Here is a 15,364-nt window from a genome sequence, read left to right as displayed (position 1 = left end):
ACATCTTTCGTTGACCTTATTAGTTTTTTTGTTTTGCGGTCTATTACAAATAGAGAAATAGTCCTCTTAGCAAATTCTTGTAACCGCGGTTGTTCCAACTTTATACCAGTTTCTGTCGTAAATTCAACACATTTCTTTGCGTCTTCGACAAATTTAACCACATCAATTTTTACTTTTGGTGGTTTTGTCCATCCACCTAATGCCTCATCTTCCTTCACCTCAACCGTCGGCACACAGCTGGCAGATGCCATGGCCGGCGTATAACAAGAGGAGAGAAAGATAACAGTCCAAAAAAAAAATTTAAAAAAAAAAGAAAAAAAAAAGAATCCGGTAATTGAAAAAAGTGGTGCCGGGGGAAGAAGAAGATAAGCAATAACAAATTTAACAAGGTGATAACAAAATATTAACAATATAACGTGCAGAATAACAATATACGAACCAACAAATTTTGAGCGATAAAGTCGTAGTCAGACGAAGACTAAAGGTCCTTCTCATGAAAGAGGAGAACTATTTATGGCACAATGGGAGATTCCATTGTGCACACATGGGCCAGTCTTTTCCTTGGATTGTGATTGGCTGAATCACCTGATTGGATATGCTTGTACATAAATACAAGCCCTCAGTCCAGCTCAATCTGATGTCTGTCTTGTGCATGAGCTGGACCCTTGGTAAGTGTTGCTGCTATTATTATTATTATTGTTGTTGTTGTGTGTTATTGACTAACACAGTTCTTTTGATTATTCTACATCTCCCTTCTTCCCCCCCCCCCACGAGTAGGCTGGGTTGTGTGAGAGGTGTATCACTCTTTTAGGCCTAGTTTGTTGTGTGGTAGTAACCTAGAAAGAGCTCGGGGAAATCTTGATCGAAAGCGTGGGGATATGTGTGGTTTGTTGTTGGGGTTTGGTTGCTGTGTATGTGCTATTACAGGGAGATAGTGGGAGATGCAAGAATGTAGTATCGCTTGAGGGAATTGCTGGTCCTAGTGCTGCACTTGGTATTGGGATTGGTGCAGGCTTAAGTTCGCATTTTCTGAGGAAACGGCAGTTCCTAAGTGTGATCCTTCCGGATCCGTTAACCCTGATTCGGTATTGTCGATCTGGTAGGGAACTGATGATTTTGCCCGTTGTGTTCCATCTGCGATTGACTGGATTTTGGATGGCTACAGTGTCACCAGCTTGTAATGGTGGAAGGTTGTGGGTATATTTATTGTATCTTTCTACTATTTTTGCATTGCGGTGGTGGGATATCTTTTATCTCATCGTATCTGCGAGTGTAAGCATCCCCAGATGCGACATATCCTTGAGGCATCCTAAGATACATGTATCTTCCCCACTCAGTTATGAAGGTGGTTAATGGTTGAGATTCTTTGTCTAAGAGAATCGAGTGGTATCCATCAACAGCGTCTAGGACTGTTTTCTTTGTTCTAGGTGGCACTTGCAGTGCCAACTGGAATGGCGACCCAGTATGGTGGTTTTCTCGCTTGCATTGAGAGTTAAGGTGTTGGTAATCTATTGTTCTCCTTGGATTACCATTCTTTTTGGCAGTTATTATCATAGTACTGCACCAATCAGTAGGCATACCCACGGGTACTGGAGCTATGATACCTTTTTCTACATCCTTCCAAAGGGCTTGTCTTACTGGTTCCTTGAAGTGGAAGGGTACAGGAATTGGGTTATGCCTGGCTTTAGGGATTGCTCCCTCTTTGAGGTGAATGTGGGCAGCTGGGCCGGACATGGCTGGAAATATCCCATCTTTGTTGAATGTCGTTTTGGCAAACTTTTCTAGGAGCCAGCTCTTAAGTTTGCCTATGTTATCTTCTGTTGCGGGAAAAGGGAGGTTTTTGGGGCGATTTGGCAATTGATCTACACACTTTTTAGACTCAGTGTCTACCTCTTCATGTACGTCTGCTAAAGTTTTATATTTTATTCGCAGTTTCGTGTTAGGGGTGTCAAAAATTCCTACAAAGATTCTGATACACCTATGCCTGTGCTAATGTTCCCTGCAATATTCGTTTCACCATACCCGAAAACTTATAAAAGTCATCATTTTTTTTTAGAAAATGTGTCATTTTCAGTTGTTGGCGTAACGGAGAACATTGACCGATTTTTTTTTTCCCGAAACACTTTTTAAATTAAAATAACAAATAATTTTAATGAAACATTTATGGTCCCCTGGCGACAGTTTGGTGAAACAAAACACACCAAAAAAACAAACAAACAAAAAAAAAACATGGCGCTCGGCCGCATAATGCAGAAATGTCCATGTGTCACATTGTTAGGGGGAAGAATAGTTATAAAACGCCCCTCCCATGTTAAGAATCAGTTTCTAACGTTATTTCAGCTCGATTCGTATTCTGTATAAGTAACAAAATATTGTAACAATGGCTATTTTTTTTTTTTTTTTTTTTTAGTATTTTTCTCTCAATCAACCCAGAATCCCTTTCCAGGAACTAAATCATATGGCGTCGAACGAGAGACTGCAGAGCCAGGCCTATCCTTGTTAAGACGAGTTTCTGTTCGATATCATGCCGTACTTTTTCGCGTTGGGTAGGGTTTAGTGCTTATTCAGACTTGGGACTTATGGCGGCAATTAAAAATAAAGAAAATTAAAAAAAATCTGTATCGTGCGCATGCTCGTTACAGAATGAAGATGTCATATTCCAAAAATTACGTAAATCGATCAAGTAGTTTCATTTAAAACTAAGAAATTCAAAATCTACGATTGTTAGCGATTTTACTACTAAACTGCATTGAACGTAGGATTGATTTTTTTTTTTTTACCTCGACACTTCGATTTGAGTTGCACCCCCCCTTTTTATTTCCTTTAACTATGGTCGATGAAAACACTTCAACTTCACGGGAAACGTGGACCCTGCGTAAATATATATATTTTTAATGGCTGCTCCCTGAAAGCGCATGCACAAAAGGTTTTCATTGGTTTATTTAATCACGAAAACTTTTTTGAAGGTACTATTTGAGGCAAAAAAATAGGGTTAAAAGAATTATTTGAAATACATGAAAAAAAATAAATAGGTACTTGTACAGTTTAATCAAGACATTAAAAAAAAATGAAAATATTGAAAAAAGGTTATATTGTACGTATTCGTTATGGAATGAAGTTCGAAAAATTTATTTTACTTAATTTCATCAAGTAATTTTTTTTTATAGCGAAAAAACAATTTGTTATGATAACAAGCAAAAGGTTCGATTTTTAGGAAGAAAAGCTAGATGGGGAGGGAATGTCGGCGCTTTAAACTGAGTTATCTCCCCGTGGCGTGTTAAAAAAAATTCAAAGATGTCTACTTTCAACGAGCTGTCATAAAAACGTGTTTTTCTGCTGTAAAAAAAAAAAAAAAAAAAAAAAAAAAAAAACTACTCGATCAAAGCGTACACGAAAAACCTACAAAAGTCGACAAATTAAATGTGAATGCGGAGGAGTCGGGAAACTAAAACTTTACCGAAAATAAAATAAAAACACGCACGAAATAAAAGTATAAATCAAATTTTATCAAAGAAAAAAAAAAAATTCCAAAAGTAAAATAAATACACACGCGATTAAAAAAAAAATCTGATTATATATATATATATATATATATATATATATATATATATATATATATATGAAGAAAGTGAAAGAAAATCCTTTGCGCTTTCAGGGAACCCCGGAATAGCCATTAAAAAAATCTCGTTTACGCAGGGTCCACATTCCCCGTAAACCCGATTTACTTCATAAAATTTGATTAAAAAAAAAAAAATTAAATAAATAAAAATAATAATAAAAAAACTACTTGATCAAATTACGTGATTTTTGGAATATTTCATCTTCGTAACGTCATTGGTACGTTACTTTTAATTGCCGCCATAAGCGCCAATCTGAAGAAGCACCGAGGGTTTCGTCAATCGCTCGAACCACTCTTTACAGGGAATGTCATCGTGTTCGTTCTTCGCTGCGATTTGTACCCAGCCAAAATGTTCTTGCCCCATGAAAAAATGTGTCAGATCTTACTTTGACGGGAAAAACAAGTAAATCATCAGCCCGCTTATTTATGGCCGGGCATCGCCAGGTAAATTCAACTAATAAAGTTTTTATATCATTATATGGAAAGCAATAAATACCTATAAAAATGATATTAGTTTCTTAAATTAAAAAGAAAGAAAGAACAAAAAGAAGCCTTTTTACTGAAAGATTATTCTTTTCGCCGATGTGCATCCGTATCTGAGACAACACGAGAAAAGTGGAACGTTAGCATCACTAGAAACGTCGCCAGGATTTTCCGGTGTTCTTTTTTTTTTTTTCTACCACGTGACTAACGACTAATCTTGTCAACGGCGTCCACGTCTTTAGATTCTCCGTGCATTTTCCCCTCCCCCATTCTGTTGCGCGTTGCATATTTACATCTGGCCTGGACATGCCAACACTTCGACCAGGAGGCCTTCATCTGGCCTAGGAGGGCCCATTTCCCCCCCTTAATTCACACCGTCTTCTCAAAGCAGCAACTCCAGTCTTTGTTAGTACTTTAATTGCAAAACAAACAAAAACACGTTTCCTGTTTTTGTGTTATAAAAAAAAAAAAAAAAAAATAGAAAAGAAAAGTAAAACTAGAATTTAATTAATTTTAATTACAAGACATACCAACAAAACAAAGGCTTCTTTTAATTAAAATATTTAAATTCAACTTTAGATCCATCTACTGACATAGACGAAAATAATCTTCATAAAATGTGATTTTTGGTGCTTTATTAAAAATATTTTTCTGATTTGGAACCAAGTAAGATTTGTTTTCTTGAAATATATTTGTCTTTCTATTAAGACTGTTGATTTTTTTTTTTTTTAAATTGTATCTTAGCCAGTTGGTTGTCCGGTTCAAAACTTAATAAAAAAACATAAACACCAATTTCAAAATAATCCTGCGGATTTAATTTTGCAATTAAATGACTTTAAAAACACATTTTATAGTTTGCATTTTTTTTAAATTTAAAATGAATACTCAATAATGATTAATAAATATATGTCTGCAAGTTACGTAGTTATGATGAAAACGCACAAATACACGCGAAATTGTCTCATTCTATTAATGTAAACATTTTTTTATTATTGTTTATAAATTTTTACAATAAAAATTTATAAACAAAACGATGACCGATTGCTGAGATTTGAAAGCAATTCAAGTCACGTGACAATCAGAAACTGATTTATTTTTTGAAAATCCATAAACTCAATCTGATGTGGACATAAATTCAATGATAAAAAAAAAGGGAGAAAAGTTTGAGTTAAAGAAAGAACCGGTGGAGGAGTTTAAAAGAAAATAAAACCATATATTTATTTATTTATTATGTCCTCATTATCACAGCCGCTCTTGGAAACTGAGAAGGAATCGGTCGGTGTTTCTTCGACAAATTCTTTCAGAGGCGACGATTCTACAGTTTATGAAACGGATGGGGGCACCCCCTCGAAAAGCACAGGTAAGTATTCAAAATAATCTATATAGTTTAAAAAAAAAAAAGTGATTGTTCAGATATAGTCGACAAATCGTTTTTTTTTTTTTTTTTAAATATATCGTTAAACAAGGTAACTGATTAGTTTAATCACGACGTTAAAAAATGAAAAGAAAAAATTAATTAAAAAAAAAAAAAGAAAAAGAGGTAATCTCCAAGATCAATGCTCGGAAAATAGCAAGCGACCGGAAGTGGATACGGTTGATTGTGTAAGGCAACGGAACGGAGTCACGAAACACGGAACTATATATTTATTAATAAAAAAATAAAATAGTTTTAACACTTCTTGTGTTAATGCGAAGAAAGATAAAACTTGCAAAGGAGGCTCCGTTTTACGGGTGTTGTAAAAAATGGAACGGAAACTTAAATTTCGTTCTGTTTTAATCTTTTAATTTTTAAAAAAATATTTAATTACATAATTCATATTAAATAATTGTTTGTTTCGTCGTAAAATAAGTGTTAAAACTAAATCTTTTTAATAAAATAGTTGTTTTATTATTTACAAGTGATTTTTTTGCTTAAAAATCATTTCTTTTTTGTTTCATGATCACAAAAAAGGTGTTGAAACTAAATTAATTTTTCTGAGTAAAATATTTGTTTTGTTATTTGATAATACAAAAAGTGTTTTCTTTTTGTTTCGTAATAACACAAGAAGTGTTAAAACTGAAGTAGTATTTTTAAAAATAAATATATGGTTTCGGTTTCGTGACTCCGTTCCGTTCGGTTGCCTTACACAATTAACCATGTCCATGTCCGGTAGCTTAATTTTTTCCGAGCACTGATCTTGGAGATTACAAAAAAAAAAAGAAAAGAATAAAAAAACTAGAGAAACTCTGTAAAATAAGTGGGGGGGGGGAAGCTAAAATATTTATGCCCATGTTTCAAAATAATCTCGTTAAATTTTGACTGACTTTGCCTTCGGGACAAGATCAAAGTGTAGCATCTGTTCTTCAGATGCTGCACTTCAATTTCTTGTTCTGTCAGTGGAGGAGAAATCCTTCACGACTGAGACAATTTTAATTTTTGTTCCTTTTCTCCACATTAAAAAACGACCCTGGTGTCTAACTCTGCCCCGTGGAGAGCCATTGTACCTATTTACTATGCCTCCCCACGGGACAGTTAGACACCAGGGTCGTTTTTTAACGTGGAGGAAAGGTACAAAAATAAAAATTGTCTCAGTCGTGAAGGATTTCTCCTCCACCGAAAGAGAACAAGAAATAGAAGTGCAGCTGCAGCACTGCAGCATGCAGCATCTGAAGAACAGATACTACACTTTGATCTTGTCCCGAAGGCCAAATATGGAGTTATCTCCCTTGGCGACGCCCCACCTCATTGGCGAATTTTTTTTTTTTACATGGTAGTCATCACTTATCAAGGCCGGGAAGCCACTCGGGGATAAGGGTTATTACGTGTACATTAATCAATGGGATAATATTGTGGTAATCGTTAGTAATGGAGATTTGATAAAGTTAAACTTAAGGGGGCTGTTTATCAGGAATTTGTTTATGTTGAACTTGAAGACATCCAAGTTGTAGTCAGGTGGGAAGCAGGCAAACGGAACAGTTCCACAGGTGTGCGCGTGCACTTCTAAAAAAGAAGCTTTGTTCATGGAATCTACATTTTGATTTAGGCACAGATAAAGAGTGGGGAAAATTATTGACAGTGGTTTCAGCTGGACAGGTGTTTTTCGTGAAATATTGGCGAGGGGGAGGCAGAGATTGGAGCTCAGACGAGCAAATAGGCAAGATGTCGGAATACGATCAATCTCAGAAGAATTTGATTTTCCTGTCAAAAAAAAAAAAAAAAAAAAAAAAACAAACAAACAAAAAACCCTACTTGATCAAATTAAGTGAAGTTTTTTTAATGAGAACTTTATTCCATAACGGGTACGTACAATATACATATATATTTTTTTTTTTTCAATATTTTCATTTTTTTAATGTCTTGTAAACAAGTACTAAAAACAATATTACGTATGTCGAAAATAATATCAAAAAATTACGAAAATTGTAGTTTTAGTAAAAAAAGAAAAAAAGTCTATTGTTAGACAACAAATATTGCAGCCACCCATGAACAAGTAATCTAAAATATTCGTTACGCAGTTATGTCCCCTGCGTATAAACTCCTACTGTCTACTTTATAACGTCTAAGAAAAATGCGATTGTACCCAATTTTCTGTAATATATATATATATATATATATATATATATATATATATATACACTTTTAACTATAAATAACTTTCTATGCGATTATTTCTCGTAATTTTTGGATATATTACTATTTTCAACATGACAATTAAGTACTTTTGGCTTAAAATGACATAAAAAGTAAATAAGTTCTTGATGAGCCGTTCCATATAAGTTATTAAATTTACCAAATTTTCATTACTAATGATTACTAAATTGACCAACTTCTACTGTACACTCTTTAACCCTTATCCTTGAGTGGCCTCTGGGCCTTGATAATGTGGTGATGCCTTTGTAAAAAAAAAAAAAAAAAAAAAAAAAAATCGATCTTAACAAGCAGAAAAAAACAAAAAAACAAAATGGACTTTCTCACTTCCGATTTTTATTTTCTGTTACCGTTTACTATAGCAAGGTTAGACGTGGAGTTTTTTTTTTTTTTTTTTTCGTGGTGAGAAAATGACAGCTCCAAGCTCCAGCTCCACGGAGGAGGCACCCTGAAAGAATGGTACAGAAATAGCCAAAACGTACCGATCCTTCGGCATTCCTCAGTAGGGGCACCGCAGACGGCCGACAATAACCTACCTCCCGAAGGAGATAATGCCTGGGAAGAATGCCATATTTCAACTAGGCAGTACCCCTAGCAATCCAAACTCTAGAATCCAAATGTGTCAAGGTTTACTACCAATTTGTAGGGTGGGTGGGGCATAATTGATCGATTTGGAAGAATGTTAAATAAAATTAAAAAAAATACTTTTTCTTTTTTCAAAAATGTTATACTACGGCTTTCAAACCTGAGTAAGTGATGCCCTTTTCTCTTCCTTGCAACCACTTTCCACGTAAGAGATGTTGCAAGCCTATCTCTACTGTATCGTTGTTTTTATGGCAAATATCCCCCCCCCCGCGCCAAACTTTCACAAAAAGCACTCGTTACAACCACTGTCAACAATTTTCCCCCACTCTCTATCTGTGCCTAAATCTAAACGGAAATTTCATGAACATATCTTCTTTCCTAGAGCTGCCAGAATGTGGAACTGTTCCGCTGGCCTGCTTTCCAGCTGACTACGACAAGAATTTAGCCATTTTTTTTTAACCAGTTTAGCCTTTTTATAAAGATTATTTGACACTTCTGCATTATTACAGATGGTGCTATTGTTAGGGGGCGATAACTTCAATTTTTTCTTGGTCAAACAAACAAGTTGGCAGACATTTAGGAAATTGACCCCCACCTCTAAATTTCACAATTCACACTTTCTTTTTCTTTTTTCACGTTAATCTCATCGATTACAAACTTATCTTTCAGATTAAAAAAGAACCAAAAAAAAAAAACATTTTTGCATGAACCTAATATATAGAAGATAAACAAAACAATCGCAATGATTTATGCCATAAAATATAACATCACAAAATTTTCATTTTGCTTAGGTATGAATTCCTAATGTTTTTTTTTTTTTTTTTTTTTTTTTTGTGGGGGCTGGGGGTCCATTGTCATATATTTTGTCAAATACCTTTTGGACTTACCCTACGCTTGACACTCACCCAAAATACCACATTCACTCTATGGATCGAATCCTGATTTTTTTTTTTTTTTGTAATTCTGTCAGTAATGTCTCAAATCAAATTTTAAAACTTAAGTAGAGTTTACTATCTTAAAATGTTGGTGTTTTCCCCAGTCAGTTCCTGTTTTTTTTTTTTTTTTTTTTTTTCAGAAATAGATGAAACAATTTTACCAACACAAATTCACCAAGTTAATCAGTAACTCCAGGAAGGAGAGCATAGGAAGAGTGTTTTTTATAGTTTTTAGATATTACTACTAAGGATGGTGCAACTTAAAGTTAGTATTGCATACTTTAGGTTGAGATAAAATAAGATAAATCTGCGAGTTGACCTATTATGTCCTGCCTCATTCTATAAAAATTTTTCTGTAAAGATCAAAGGAGTGATTAACAAACAATGAACCTTAAATTTTGGTGGTGCTTGTTAAGATAGATTCAACGGATCAATTTTTTTTATTGTTTTAAGCAAAAACAATATTACATAATTCTCATGTCGAAAATAGTAATATATCCAAAAATTACGAAAATTCATGAAGTAGAAAGTTAGTTATAGGTAAAAATTAATTGTTACGGAAAATTGGGTAAAATTGCATTTTTCTTAAATGTTATAAAGTAAATATGTGTCCGAACCAGCATGTAACCTTATCAGAACTGTTTTTACCCATATTGAACAGTTTTTTCATGGATAATTATTTTTCTACTTTATCGTTTTCTGTAATTTTTGGATGTCTTACTATTTATGACATGACTATTATGTAGGTACCGTTTGTTTTACTTGAAATTCAATATTTTTTCGTTATTATAATATAGAAGCACCAAAATCTGTAAGTCTTTAATCAATCAAACACTAATCCACCACCTTATGAATGCTAAACTGTCTTTTTTTAGACAACTCCATCCTACTGCGGATATTCTTACGGCCATCTCTGAATGCATATATCATGCACTGGTGAAGGCAGAGAAAGTTAGGATGGTAGCCTTTGATATATCCAAAGCCTTTAATAAAAAGGTCTGGCATGAAATTATTCTCACAAAAATTAAATTTCAATGGCAACTGCTCTAACAAATTTAAAGCACTAGTACCCCCCTCGACAACAATACCCTGAACAAACTCTACAAGCAGCAAAATCCCACCCCTACACTGAAGAGATCCCTAGATGCTGTAAAACCTTCAACTCTAATAGCTTTTTCCCTTGTACAGCTGCACTTTGAAGTTCTCTCCCCTGACCCCTGCTTTCCTAACTGTACTGACATGCAGAAATTCAAATGTAATGTAAACAAACATCTTGCTGCCTAACTTCCTAAATAGTATCCTTGCAAATTTGGTCCCAAATAGTAGACCCTCATGACTAAATGTCTCTTTGCCTTGTTTGGGGGTGAAAAAAAAAAAAAAACGTATAGTATTACTGGATGTATACAATTTTTTTATCCTTGATGGCCCTATACCCAAACAGCATGATTTTAATGTGAATATACCCCAGGAGTTGACCCTAGAACCTATATCATTCCTGATATTCATAAACGTCCTCCTTGATAAAATTGTGTCCAAGATAGGTATTATATTTGCTGATGACACCACACTCTATAATAGACATATGGGAAAACTAATGTACACATATCAAAGGTAATGGCTCAAATCTTGGAAAATGGTCTTCAATCGGTAGTGGAATGGGGAGGAGAATGAATGGTAACATTTAATGCTACTAAGACTAAACTTCTTTCCTTTAACAATTACAAGAAACCTCTCAATTATCGATTGTCAGTAATAACACTCTGAGAGCTCACCATTAAAACGTCCAAATTCCACAGCTTAACATTCACAGGCAGCATAAATTGAAACAAATATGTTGGAAGATATTGCCAAGGCTGCTGCAAGGAAGGTGATTTCCAGTTACCATGCTAGAAAACTACTCCCACCTTTATCTCTACAAAACCACCATTTGTCCATCATGGATTATTGTTGTCACATCTAGGTTGAGGCATTGTAGGCTCTCCCTCTTAGGATCCAAAAATGAGTCTCTAATCTAATAGTTCCAATCCCTGTCCTGTCACCACAATACTGCATTCCTGTGCTTGTTTTGCGAGTGCTACAAGTTTTCATAGCACTTGTGGCCCCTTAAATATCCTAAATTAACTCGACGAGCAGCAAAAATCTACCGTTTCACTGTAGAGGTTTCTAGATGCTGAAAAGTCTTCTATTCTAATAGTTTCTACTTTTGGGCTTCTTCGCTTTGGAATTCCTTCCCTGTTTCCTGTTTCCCTAACATGTTCAAGTTAAGATGTAATGTCAACAACCATCTTGCTTTTCAACTCTCTCTGTAGACATGGTTCCAAGCGGCAGTATGCTTTGTTTAGGATGAATAAAAATTTAAAAAAAAAAAAACATTAGTGTAATCAAATTAGTTACTATTTTATAACAATTTAGTTCAATTAATAATTTAATGATGAAGCGAACATATCTTGTCTAAACTAGTTAAAGTGTAAAACAACTTTGTTTCTGATTTTTTTAGATGAGGATTGATTATTCATATTATTTAGCTTCTTCGGACTACTGTTTTCATCTTGAGTGTTATTTTTACAACACTTTGGTCGATGTAATTCCATGAACAAAGCTTCTTTCGTAGAACTGCACGCCTGTGGAACTCTGTTCCGTCTGCCTGCTTCCCACCGGACTACAACTTGGATGTGTTCAAGTCCAATGTTAACAAATTCCTAATGAACCGCCCCCTTAAGTAAACACTTCATCAAATCTCCACACTAATGTAATGTACTTGCAATAACCCTTATCCCTGAGTGGCTTCCGGGCCTTGATAAGTGGTGATCACTGTGTAAAACAAAAAAAAACAAAAAAAACCTCCAACCTTCAGGTATATCTTGTTGAACTTGAAAATCTGCACAGAATTTTGAATGGAACCTTGTATTTAGAAAGATTCCAGAGTTTGAAAAAATACACCTGAAAAAAGTTTACTGAAACGTTGCGAAAATAACACAAAATGAGAACTGAAGAATTCATATAATATAAAAAATAACTCTGTTATACTTTCTCGGCAATTCCTGTAAAATAAATAAATAAATAAATAAATAAAACAAACAAACCAAAAAATCTATAACAATGCTTCAGAAAAAAAATGTTATTTTACTCTATAACAAACACAGATGTTACAAAAAAATAAAGGAAAACCAATAAAAAAAAAAATCACTGATCAATTGTTTTTCTATAAAAATCCCTACTCACTTGTACCAAAACCTTGGAATGAATTTAGGTAATAATGGCACAGGTAAAAATGGTACAAGTGGATAAATATGAAAAATAATGTCACATTGAAAAGATGTAGATGAAAATTTCACAATGCGTCTATCAAAATCTAAGATAAACTACATAAAAGAATAAAAAAATGTCCCCCTCTCTCTCTCTCTCTCTCTCTCTCTCTCTCTCTCTCTCTCTCTATGTCATTTATAACAGAAATTGAAACCAACAATTTTAAAATGAAAAATCATTTTTTTTTTAATATGCTAAGACTTTCGATATATAAAAATATCTTCTTTGGAGCTAGATTTAGTTTTTTTTCGTATTTCTGTTTTCTCATTTTATTGGTAATAATCCAGTGGAGAGAGTAGGTGGAGGATCGAGCCTCCTATTGAGATAAAAAATGTCTGCAAAAGGTTTTTGAGGTATTTTGTGTTTGAATAAGGAAATGTTCATATCTTGAGAAGCATCATTCATGTATGAATATTTATGATTAGAAATTGAAAACAGAAAATGTTGAAAAAAAAAAAAAGTTTTGCTCTGAATTAGATATTTTTATATATATCAAATTTTAATATATTAAAAAAAACAATGAATACCGAATGGTTTTTCATTTTAAAATTGCTTCAGTTTTGATCTCATAATTTTTAGAAATTTATAATCATTTTGACATGACAGGTAAGTACATGATAATATTTTCACCTGAAATGCGTTGGTTTAAAAGATCACCAATCTACACAAGCACCAGTTTATTAAAAATGTCAAAATATAAAAAGAAACAAGTTGCGAGTCCAAACTCCCCCCCCCTCCTGCATGAAAAAATAAAAATAAAGATGTCCAGAATTTTCCTTATATCAAAAATAGATAAAAATCTGTATAATGTACGTACTTGTGATGAAACAAAAATATCATATTCCAAAAAAATCAAGTAAAATTGATCGAGTAGTGTTATTTTCATAGAAGAAAATAAAATTTTATGGGTATTCGAAGAGTAACCGTCTCGCTTACCGATAAAAAAAAAAAAGATCTCACAACTAGGGAGATAACTCAACAGTTATTCAAAACTTGCAAGATTTATGTTGTAATGCTTTTGAATTCTCATTAATCACTTGAAACTTAAAACTACTTGATCAGTTTACTTTTGGAATTTTTGTTTCGTCACAGATAGGTACATCATACAGACTTTTATTTTTGTTTTTTAATATAGGGGGAATTCTGGACAAGAAGTGATTTTTATTTTTGTTTTATTTGTGATTGAAAGAAAATATTAAATAAAAAATCATGTAAATTGATCAGGTAGTTTAAAAAAAAAAATCAAATTCTACGAACTATATAATGATCAATGATCTCTTGACACCATCTTGCAAATAGTTTTAAAGACAAGGGGAGATAAGTTCAAATTTTGCAAGATTTTAGAAAGCCATGCTTAACATGTGGAAGGGAAGATATTAGAAAAACTAAAATTTAACATGATAATCTCCCTTTAAAACATTCTTCAGAAATAAAGTTTAAAATCAGCCTTGTGCATAATTATAATGCCTATGAATTAACTATTAGTCACTTAGAATGATTTTCTTTATAAAAATAAAATTACTTTATCAATTTATGCAACTTTTTTGGAATACAATATTTTCTTTCCATCATGGGTACCTACTTTATAAAGTTTTGTTGTTTTTTCATGGGTGGAGAGCTATGAACTAGCATCGAAAACAAATATAAAATTGTTTGATTGATCAATTAATTGAGGAGGAAGTTAACTAATTAATAATTTTTTTTTTCAAAACTAATATGCAAGCATAAGGAAGTTTCATTGAATGTCCTACTGGCTTGCAGGCTCAAGGTATTCCACAAATATAATTAAACTCATATTTTATTACAACAGAAAAATGTGAGCATAAAAAGTAATATGGTTAAGATTAAACATGGAAAAGTAAAGGACTAGTTAAAACTGGAGAAGAGAAGGACAAGATATTCTAGTAAAAAATATAATAAATTTATAACTTAAAATATTGTAGCATTAAGAATTCATTATATAATGTTATAAATTGAATTTAAAAAAAAAATTCTTTATGCTGCAATATTTTAAGTTAAAATTTATATTTTTTACTAGAATATTTTTCTTTTCCAGTTTTAACTAGTCCTTTTCTTTTCCATGTTTAAGCTTAATCATATTACTTTTCATGCTCGCATTTTTCTATTGTAATCCATGACTTTTCCAGGCTTCCAATAAATTCACTTGTTCTTTGTTTAATTTAAGTCTTATTTTTTTCCCCCCCATAAATACATACCTTACTCATTCCTACATACTCTGGCAAGAGCAACCACCACAATGCCTAACATGCCAGAAGACCTACACAATAAAACATGTCTTTGTGGAATGTAGAGCCTACGCTACCGCGAGAAATCACTACCTAAAAACCAATAATATGAAAGACATTTTTAAAAACACCTGCACAGACAACATTCTCTCATTTCTGAGAGAGATACAGCTATACCTAAAATATAACATCGAGGCCTTACAAAAAAAGCAAAACTTTCAACTAAAACAGATAAAACTGGCCCCCCCCCTCCAAAAAAAGTACTAAGCAAACAAACACTATGGAAAAAATTAACCAAAATGATCGTCAGCATTAAAGGACCCAATGAAGGTCGATATGCTGGTTAAATAAACAAACCAACCAATCATATATACATATGTCATAACAATGTACAGCACTCGTCTGCTTTCAATAAAAATCCCCCAATTATCTCCCTTTTATTCTCTGTTTCACTTGTTACTTCTCTTTTCATGGCAGTAGTGAATTAGTAGCAACAGTAGTTGCTGAAGCAATGTGGTAGCTATGGAAACCAATCATAAAAAGCGTCGCTAATCTCCTTACA

General features: G+C 33.3%; 1 protein-coding gene across 3 annotated transcripts in view; it reads left to right on the top strand.

Annotated features, from left to right (window-relative positions):
- Nucleotides 1-622: 622 nt before the first annotated feature.
- The window catches only part of LOC145293762 (UDP-galactose translocator-like), a 112,103-nt gene continuing 97,361 nt past the window's right edge, over nucleotides 623-15,364 (top strand). Inside the window, exon 1 of one of the 3 annotated variants that reach the window (XM_080140280.1) lies at nucleotides 623-668. In XM_080140280.1, coding sequence (XP_079996406.1) covers nucleotides 638-668 — 31 coding nt within the window. In that variant the 5' untranslated portion in view covers nucleotides 623-637. Of the gene's footprint in view, nucleotides 669-3,744; nucleotides 5,463-15,364 lie in introns of those variants that run through there. The other 2 variants (XM_080140273.1, XM_080140289.1) reach the window with 2 other exon arrangements.

This window comes from Euprymna scolopes, chromosome 2 (genome assembly GCF_053919585.1).
Source record: "Euprymna scolopes isolate OS-2025 chromosome 2, ASM5391958v1, whole genome shotgun sequence".
Lineage (NCBI taxonomy): Eukaryota > Metazoa > Mollusca > Cephalopoda > Sepiida > Sepiolidae > Euprymna > Euprymna scolopes.
Note: the sequence above shows the minus strand (reverse complement) of the source record. Positions and strands in the feature narration are given on the sequence as shown.